Source organism: Montipora capricornis, chromosome 2 (genome assembly GCF_036669925.1).
Source record: "Montipora capricornis isolate CH-2021 chromosome 2, ASM3666992v2, whole genome shotgun sequence".
Classification (NCBI taxonomy): Eukaryota; Metazoa; Cnidaria; class Anthozoa; order Scleractinia; family Acroporidae; genus Montipora; species Montipora capricornis.
Window position 1 is genome coordinate 53,259,775 of NC_090884.1, and position 10,000 is coordinate 53,269,774.

The 10,000-nt window shown below is 42.1% G+C and overlaps 1 protein-coding gene across 1 annotated transcript in view; it reads right to left on the reverse strand.

Annotated features, from left to right (window-relative positions):
* LOC138026970 (collagen alpha-1(XIII) chain-like) overlaps window positions 1–7,419 on the reverse strand; it is a 20,330-nt gene extending 12,911 nt beyond the window's left edge. Inside the window, exons 1-9 of the mRNA XM_068874458.1 lie at window positions 7,080–7,419; window positions 5,969–5,997; window positions 4,995–5,023; window positions 4,575–4,632; window positions 3,675–3,743; window positions 2,831–2,875; window positions 2,030–2,110; window positions 1,490–1,567; window positions 654–716 (exon numbers count right to left, since the gene is read on the reverse strand). Coding sequence (XP_068730559.1) covers window positions 654–716; window positions 1,490–1,567; window positions 2,030–2,110; window positions 2,831–2,875; window positions 3,675–3,743; window positions 4,575–4,632; window positions 4,995–5,023; window positions 5,969–5,997; window positions 7,080–7,143 — 516 coding nt within the window. The 5' untranslated portion in view covers window positions 7,144–7,419. The remainder of the gene's footprint in view (window positions 1–653; window positions 717–1,489; window positions 1,568–2,029; window positions 2,111–2,830; window positions 2,876–3,674; window positions 3,744–4,574; window positions 4,633–4,994; window positions 5,024–5,968; window positions 5,998–7,079) is intronic.
* Window positions 7,420–10,000: the final 2,581 nt, after the last annotated feature.

The following is a 10,000-nucleotide window of genomic DNA, read 5'->3' on the forward strand; positions in this document are numbered from 1 at the left end:
ACGTAAGAAAATTGCACAGCATAACAGCGTCCCTTAGTCTGCGCATAATAAGAGGCTATTCTTTTCTCTCAGACATGCGCAAAAGAGAAGAGAGTTTGACCAAACTAGGCGCCTCTGTTTGAGCTTACCGCAGATATACATGGTTCTCTATAAAAAGCCCAGGGGAACGCCTCTCGTTTTCTAAGGGAAGTCGTAAGGGGCATAAATTCAAGAGGGAAGAGAAAAAATAAGGTGCCAGACTTTCTGGTAGGGCAAAGAAAAGGAGGTCAGTGACATGTTCATTACAGGGTCCTTAAGCAAGACCAACGACGACGGTTAGGAAAATGAACGTCACCTAAAAATATCATTAACTTCCCATAATAATACCTCTGTCTTATTAGTTGTTAGTACCGAGGAGTATTTCACGAGTTTTGCCGTATTTTGACGAGCTTGTAGGACAAGTCGAATACAAAGAAAGAGCACGCGATTTATTATCCAACTTGTATTGCAACCAAAGGATATTACGGAAACAAACAAAAAAAAAAAGAAAGAAAGTACGGAAAAGTAAAGGTCCAATATCGCGCAATGTTTGTATTCATCTCGCGCGTTTTCTGTTCAGTAAGTTTCAGTGTTGGATAATAAGTCGAAATAAGGATTGTTTAACACTTTCATACCGGTGGTCCACTTTCTCCAGGGAATCCAAGACTGCCAATTTCACCTTTCCTTCCATAAGTTCCCTGTGTTGAAGACATTTTTCAAATCAGTAGTCGAAAGGAAGGATTAGGTTTTTTTTTTTCAAACGTTGGCCGTGTAGCACTTATATTTCAACAGACTTAACTGATTAGAGTGTAATGTGAAGTGCTAAGTATCTACCCCACATGAACCATGTGAGCGTTAGCCCTACTGATGGAAATGGGCCCACACAAGGACAGAGAAAAACTCTAATCAGTTAAGTAGTCGAAAGGGATTGATTCATCAAAGGATTGATTCATGCTTTTCGGGAACTGTAGAGCACAGTTTTTACAAAAGTTTACGGTCGAACCTAGCCACTTAAAGGAAACCAGCTTCACAAAGACATGCAACTAAATATTCCAACAAGTTTCCTCCGTCCATGGGGAAAGACCTTTGATTTTCTCATATTTCGCTATTAACTACGGACACCCATTATAACTACAGATTTTAGTTCAAATTTCTCTTGTTACCACGACGTATGTTGGGTACATCACTAAATCACTGGTCCCTTCCGTGGCGGAATTCGAATTTAACTCAATTAAGGTTTTAGATTGACTAGGATTCGTGTGTGGCTTACGACAACTCTCTGCGAACCCTTATCTGACTGGTCAGGTGGTACGGTTCTTTTCAGTTTACCCTAATCGAACCCAATTCATTTTCGCGTCACCTGGTCTTTACGAGTTTAGCCTGGGCTGGTTCAACGGAGTAGGGATTTCGACAGAGAGCCCCCTCCTTCTTGTAATTCGAAAGTACACCTCGGTATTATGTTTTTACATACTATTTGCCGCTGCATTGAAGTCCATATTTGTATGATTTGGTCAATCTCATCTTGCGTCAGAAGAGTCCCTGACGGCGCCTACAAAAATTAAATTAACAAGTACACTGTAAGCGCTGTTGTACAAGAAGCGTTAAATACTTTCTCTATTGCAAAGCAGTACATATTGCCAGACCCCTTTTTGAAGATTTTGTCAACCTCGTGGCAGAAAAGATAGAAATACAAAGATAAATAGCATTCATGTCAAACAAACGCAGTGCCTTCCTGGAAAAGTGGTCTGGTTTTGAAAAGTTATAGTAATGTTCGTTTCTCAGCTTTGTGCAAATAACAAATTGTAAGTGCAAATTGTAAGTGTTAGCAAAATCGTAAATGTAAGTAGTTATCTTTGTATAGTTGGTAAATCTGTGTATTCGTTGTATTTTTAATTAAATAAAGGGGAAAAAAGAAAACAAAAAGCAGTGTGAACATTAAGGCAAACGCGATACTTATGCTTGAGGTTTTGGAAGTTAAACTACACGCTAAGAACAGACTTCATGTACTTACCCCAATAAGCGTTATACCCGACGGACCGGGACTTCCCGAAGGGCCCGGAGGACCTTGAGATCCCTGGGATCCTGGATCACCCTAATAAAAAAGAAAAAAAAGGACATAAGTTATTATCATAAATTATGCCGTCGTCATCGATACGGTCATCCACATTTTAGGGAGTACGCGACGTTTTAGAGCCATTGAAGGCAACCGGAAGTAAGCTGTTTCTCTTTTAAACTTGCCTTGACACTGTTACATCCATATTACTAAGTACCTTGTCACTTCTCTAGACGATTAGTCTAAAAATCTGAGAGAGATCACTGTCCTGGCATGCGAAATGTTCACTTCCGGTTTCTGTCAGTGGCTCAAAAAATGTGGCGTGCTCATGTTTCCTGTTAGCGACCTTCAGATTCGTCGAAGGGTTTGAGGTTCCACTGATTTAATACTTCACCCCTTCAGAGGTGGGAAGCGTAGATCAGTGATGACCACTCCGCTATCTTGACTTCTCAAAGCGTACAGCACGGGATTTTTCCAGACGAGCACCCATCCAGATATTAACCCTCTCCAACAAGACTTAACATCGGCGAACAGACGGGATCCGGTGTTAAATGCGTCAACAATTGCCGATTCTGTGTCCAGAATTCTTGGCTTGCACTCACGTGATTAAACGGCCATGTTGGTGTACAAAAGAAAAGCAAAATGTCGCTCGCGTTTTGCAAAATTCACAGAAGACTTTTCGCTATAGTTCAGTACACCAACGTGGCCGTCAATGACGTCAGGTGCAAGCCAACATGTAGCCGAACATGTGACTCTTACCGGTCGACCAAGACCTCCACGTGGGCCTACATCGCCAGTTTCACCCTGCAACGCAACGAGAAAATCGTCAAAATGAAATCACCAGTTTGAGGGTCATTATAGTATGAAACGTCCGAATTCCATTCAGATGGCAGGAGTGGTCTAGTGGTGGGAGCGTTGGATTTGCAGCTAAAGGAGAGACCTACTGATTCGCAGCCGCCTAATTACGGACTGGAATTCTATCCCTAAAGAAGGTTCTTGTGAATAAAGATTTTGGATAAAATGACGTTTCCCTTGTATATTTAAGCCATCGAATTCTTACGCTAAATTGTAATGACAAGGGCGGTCTGGAGCTGTGAGTAGGCGTGGGATTTGTCTCATATGGTTTACCGGTAGGCAAGGTCGGTAGCAGAAAGTAGCGAAGGGCCAACTGCGTCCAAAAGCTATCGCACGGGCCGAAATCCCGGGATGACTCGTTTGGTACGACGCTTCAGCGCCACGTCTGGAGGTACTGCGTTTTTCTCTCTTGTTCAAACATTTCGTCAGCGCATGCGTAAATGTTCTGGCTCTCCGATACGTACCATAGCAAGAAGAGATGCTGGTTTTTACCCGGAATTGACATTTCAGTTGATTGTACAGGCATAAACGCACTCGTAACGTAAAAACCGCGCGTGTCTGGTGTTCTTCATATAGAGGTGAGAGATGGTTTCATGCAGACCGGGACGCCTAAAGTGTTTTGCGTGTTGTAAGGCAGCATGGCGGTTCACCAAAATCTTTATCCACATGCGATTATGCGATTATGTTAATAAGTAGTAGGAGTTCCGCAAGCCAGTGAGTGTGGAGTAACACAACTGCATAAACTTACCGGTATCCCAGGGGGGCCAGGTCGCCCCCGATCACCACGTACCCCCGCATCCCCTTTTGGCGGAAGAGTCTACAGAGAGATCAAACAAGTTAAAAGTAAAATACATTTTCTACTTGCTCGACCTTACATGACAATTATGTGAAATAGGGCAGTTTTCAATTGCCTTTTTAAAGCAATTTCGTGAGTTCTTTAACGCGCATAGCTGGATTAAAAATCACGAGGAGATTTTTCAACCAATAAAAGGAAATGTTCCTCTCGCACAAGGATTTCGGCACTAAGCGCCGACTTCATGTATTCCCTTTGCACTGTGATTGGCCCATTTGATTTTTTGCGCCTGCGGCGGGCGACTGCAGGGCTCAGGTTATTAGAGATACCTAGCAACGCGTTTGGAGAAAACGGTAAACGTTTGAGTAAAATTTTGCCCTTAACCTTTATCTTTAATTGGATACTCCTAAATCAGAATTCACTATACTAGGAGTTCAACTAGATAGCTGTACCACATAGCACAGACTTCAAAACCGGGAACTCCAAGCCCTGCGAATAGTGCGTGGGTTCTTTTACGTCCCACAGGGTCATTGACGACTTGTGAGATGGGGCCTACGGTTTATCGTCCTTATCAGAGAAGACTAAAAAGTCTAGCCATTTGCAGATGTCATTAAAAAGCGTGCTGTTTCTCGTTTGCCCTTTCATGTAAACGCGATGCTAAATCTCTCCATTGTTGAGGGTATCCCAGGGATTTTGGGGAACAAGAGAAGATGGCTAATTTGATCTAGGGGGAAATAGCAGAACAACCCTTACCCGAACAAAATATCTCAGGGAACAAGGGAACACTCAATGGCTCTATTGGTTTGCAAATTATTGAACACTTTCTTTGAAGTGAGTTTTGAAGTGTTGCCTTACCGAATCAGTGAACACGCTGGATGGAGGAGGATTCTGAGGAAGTCTGTAGACCCTTGGTCTGAAAGATGCAATTTTTGAAAAATACATAATACATTCGAACCCCTCGTCAAAAAGATGATGATAATTGCTCTCTTACCCAGGACATTGCTGCTAAAAGTTAAACACATTTTGCGCAGTGCGTAGAACGGCTCGCTTCAAAACTCGATACACTGACTTGATTGAGCGCCTTCGTCAGGTTTATCGCAGTCTTCCTGAAGAGCATCTCTTGTTCAGGTATTACGATGTGAGTTAACTCCGGAACGCGGGGAATACCAATATTTTATTCAAACGACATATTACACATCAATACTTTCATGTTCAGTGGAGTGAAGACGGCGCATAAAATCTACAATTTTGAAATCTGGAGAAACGTTTACTTACCCCGATTGCCTTTTGGTTCGGCTCAATATCTGGCAAAAGGTCATAAAATAGGATCACAAGATTGCAGTTAACCTCTTAAAACAACAATTCTTTTCCGGGAAGGGGGGGGGGGGGGGGGGGGTGGAGGGTTTATGTTAAATTGTATATTTGGGTTGAAACAATCCAGGAGATGAGACTGTAATGATGATAAGAAATCTCTGCATTACAGTGTGCTTCTTTCAAGGAACACGCTCCTTGCCGTGCTCCTTGCGAATAGCGAAGGGTTTATTTAGTATCGAGAATTACGAACACGCAGCCCACGGTTTGTAGTCCTTATCTAAAAAGTCTTGAAAATCTGAACACTTACAGAGGTGATTAGTAAGACAACCCTTGCTCTATAGCTCCTGAACCCTCAGTGCTTGGTTGGCCGTAAGAACCCACAAAGTAGCACAATGCCCAATCAACTTGGCCAGCCAGTAAGTTCTCAAAGCGGTGATTTTCATTGTCAGCAGACGCTTGAAAACGATTGAAAACCCCGGCTCACTTCTTCGTGGTAATACATTCACCGTGATGTACTTTTCAGTCCTAGAAAAACTTGCATTGCACTTTCTTCGAGCTTCGAGACCTTGCACTGGGACACCACCTCTGGGCTTGATGATGTTCAGTTTTAACGAGAGTATCGGATCACAAGGTACTTTCTAATCTCATTGCGGTCATGCAACTAGGAAAGACCGCTCAGATTCTCTGTAGACTGTAAAGTAGGGTGCATGAGTTCTCTCTCTTCCTTATCAAACCAGTAAAAGGAAGGGGGGTGGGGGGTCATTTGTACCCCAGAGGAAAGATGGGACATTACGTTTGACCATACTGGCGCATAATGGCGCTATGAAACAATTATTTGCAACGGCAACATATATAATCGATCCCAGGGTCTCTGCTCTCCCTTCCAGTTTTGAAGAAAGACTCTGGGACTCATTCAAAAGCAATATTCTACCCACCATTTCGTTGCTGTCATCTAACGAAATCGCTGAAAGTAAAACAGTCAAGGAATTAAAAGTGTTTTCTTAACATTCACGTAGCTTAATCTCCCATGACAGTTGAGCTATCCGGTAGCTATCTGGGTTCAAGTGAAAACAATTTAAGTCTACGTCACGCTATCTCTTTGTTGGGGAAGCGTTACGTGACATCCCAACGGGTAATTCCTAGATAGCGTTATATTAATGAGCGCGCCTTTCTGTTATAACATAAGGGGTTTATAAAGTCTTTATACAATGGGTCGTTCGATGTGACAGGAAAGTAGCAACTCAATCTAGACTCGAATATTGCAATAAGAAAAACAGTACTGCCTTGATTTAAAAAGTCTTGTTTAGACGAAAAGCCACCTTCTGATCATATCCGGCTTTTTCCAAAATAATATAATTGTAGGTCACTAGATTTTAAGAGTCTGTCTTCAACTTTATTTTTGTCCTTTTTTCCCAAAATCCTCGTACTTTTTTAGAACAAATATATTCCAGTTACAGCAAAAAATCTTCTTGTTCTTTAGGAAATATTACAGTAAAGATTTTCGCGGAAAAGCCAAAACAACGTAGTATTTCATGAATAAATGTTTGGCTAAATGAATGTTTTCTTTTGTTCGTGGGTAAACCAGACTGGAGAGGCGACACGAGGGAGCACGAGTACTAAGCAGAAAATAAAATAAATGAACTCTTAGCATAAATGCTGAGAAAGGTCGAATGACAAGGATTCAAAACTGCGAGGACAATGAACAGCTTACTGAGTATTTAGCAAGCATTCAGTGTCATTATTCAAATCTCGGCGAGTTCCGATGTTCAGTGCATAACTATACAAGAAACAATGTCCATCACTTTTTTAAGCAGAGAAGTGGCTTTTAACTTTAAAATTGTAGAATGGAATGCCAGAGTTTAATATTTTGAAAGGAACGCGTAACGTGAGTTTTACAAGCACCGTTGCAAACAGTCAAGCATTGTCTTCATATCAGGGCATAATTTACTTCTTTCTGTCTTTCAAGAAAGTAAAGAATTTCTTCCCTGAATCGAGTATGCTTCTAAAAAAAGTGTGGGTTTTCGAAGATTTAAATTCTATGCTTACCTTGTTGAATGCAAATAGCAATCCACAGCATCGAAGAAGCTATTTTTAAAGTTGTTATTGCCATTGTGGGAAAGTCTTCTCGAGGGAACAGAGTAAAAGTTCAACCGATAAGCTATCTTCCACTCGCAGCAGAGACCATGAGAAGCATTGAAAATGTAAATGGCCTCTCGAACTGTCTTGAAGGCCCAAAATTTAGAACGAGGCAAAGAAGCGCGAAAGGCCTGCCTTGTTACAAGGTATGCCTGAACACTGAGTCGCCAGTTATCGCTTGGAAGAGAGATTTTACATATTTGCGGATCCCCAGGTGTCTGGTTTCGTCAGCTGAATGCCTCTTTCAGTTGCATCGCATTCAGCAGACACTCTGTGATACTATCCAGGAACAGGGGTCAATATATTATCTCTTTACAAGCGCAAGCTATTTAAAGTCAGGAGCGATAATATTTCTTCATTTTCTTTACAAAATTTGTGTTTTCTTCTCTTCGAAATCGGAATGATCTTAACATTTCCGTCCGCCAAAATCTGTAGTATTTCTCAGTGGAGTCACACAATACGTCGTGTACGCGTGACTGTTGCTGTAACGCAATCTTGCTTTCGCTCCCTTCTCAAACCTTTAAACAGCTGGATTTGTGGTACCAGAGGGGTTGAAACGGGTACCCTTATAGATTTCCTCTCTGACTCGCTCATTCCCTTCGGTATATTGGCTGCTTCTCATCAGTCAAAGTCCCGGAAGGTTCAAAAGTTTTTTTTTCTTCTTTCCTCTTCATTACGGAATTTTTTTACATTGTGAGGTAAATGTTTGGAACATTGGAGATATTTAGCATAGGGAGTAAAAGAATGAACCTGATCACGCACCAAATTCTCAGAAAACTTTATGAAGGAAACTTTACCAAAGTTGTTTGCAGTGATGTCATGGGAACCAAAAGTGAGATGTTTGTATTCTTTGGACAGAAATTTCAAGAAAATGGATATAAAAACCGCCTCTATAAGTAGCCTGTGTGGCTGGCGGTATTCTGGGCGTGCGGAATAAGTTTTGGCGGCGGAACCGCGAGGAGAACGGGGAGGAGGACTTTGAAATACCTCACGCGGCTTCGCCGCTCGCGATAAGCGGCTCCGCTGTCAAAACTTTTTCCGCGCGCCAAGAATACCGCCAGCTACGCAGGGTACTTTGTAATTAGAGACACGAAGCCGCGTACCTATTGCAGTACGCAGCGCCAAGGCGAGGCAGATTAAAAGGGAAAATTCAAGTTTTAGTTGTTTAGTTTTCAATTTAATCCAGCATAAAAGTGACGTAAATTATGACTTGTCACATTCATTCCCGATTTAAGCGCTGGTTCTTCGTAGCTATTTGGCGTTCATATTTCAGTTTATTATTTGACTAGCTCCGTGAGCGGGGAAGCTATGAACCAAATCGCGCGCTGTGATTCGCTACCCGAGCGAGCAAGATGGAGCTATCTTGCCCGCTCGGAATTTCTCGCTTAATCCCGCAAGGTCATGATCAAAGAATATTTTTTGGTGTTTTAAGTCATATAATAAATCCTTTATTGAACAAGCTTGTTCGGTCACGATGGCTGGATATTAGCCTCGTTCTTTTTTTGCGTGTTTATGGAGCTCGACTTCGTCTCGGTGCATAAACACGCAAAAAAAGAACTTGGCCAATATCCAGCCATCTTGACCTCACACTTGGTCAATAACCCATATATCATTTGGTTAAGGCGCTGTTTCACTGCGTAATTTGTCTCGCAACCCCATGGCGAGAAAAGTTATACAAAACATACCCCCAATCTAATGCACGTTGCAACGGCCAAAAACGATCTTCCATCTCGTGTCTCAGCGGTCTGTTACAACAGCCAATGAAAAGTAAAAATCCAGCATACAGCTGATTCCAGCTGGCTGTAAGGAAAAACCTTAAATAACAATGACCACAACCAGGTTTTCTCTAAGCTGCGCTCCAAGGTCATACATGGACCGTATGGACCTTGAGCTGCGTCGTTGCTGTACTTTGTGACGACGACTAGCGAGATTTATTACATATTATTACTTTGAAAGAATTTTTTCGACTTTTTGTCATGACAAAGAACCAATAAACGTTGCCCATGTAATACCCGTCGAGCAGTTTGTCTTGTAATTTGAGGTAATGTCGCCTCAACTTAATTAGTGCCAAGTGCAACAAGCTAACCGATAGTTGTGTCTATTAATATTGAAATAAGCCGAAGTAATTACTCTGATTTTTCTCGCTAAAAACCACTGTACAGCGTAGAGCGGTTTTCAATTCAAGTAATTAGCGAATTGCTTTGGTTTTGCACTACTCCACTCAGTGATTGGTTCAAAGTTCTCGCGCCACTTTTTCAACAAATCAGAAGTCAACCAAACCAATCGTGTCTCGCGCGTGCACATTTTCCCGCGCTTTGTGTCGGCTACGTGTAATTACTTCGAGTTTTGATTGGTTTACTGGATTGTCTCCGTCTTTTTTGATTGGCCAAAGTAATTACTTTGACACTCGATTGAAACTCGCTGTAAGTAACAGCAAATAAACGACGATCCACAAGAACCTCAAGTGGCGCGAGGCATACCGGTTGGCTAGGTACAAGTACAGCCGAGGAGCTGACGAGGAATCGCTCAAAAAATCTCCTGTAGTCGTTAAGAAGAGGCCTTCGCCAGCAACACCGGCTTTCAAATACGCCTTGTAAACTCGGCTGCACTGCCTTCCGAAATTTAATAATATTAAGTAATAATAGAGAGTTTAAGCATGGCAACTAGAAGTGAACTTTTTTCCCTGTTAATTTGTCGTCACACAACCACATTTACCGTCATTGCTAAGTATCTCGGCTACTCCATTAGAGATGATTAGTATAAAAATCTGGGAGACACCACTGGGCTGGCACGCGAAATGTTCTTTTCCGGTTACCGTGCGCGTCTCAAAA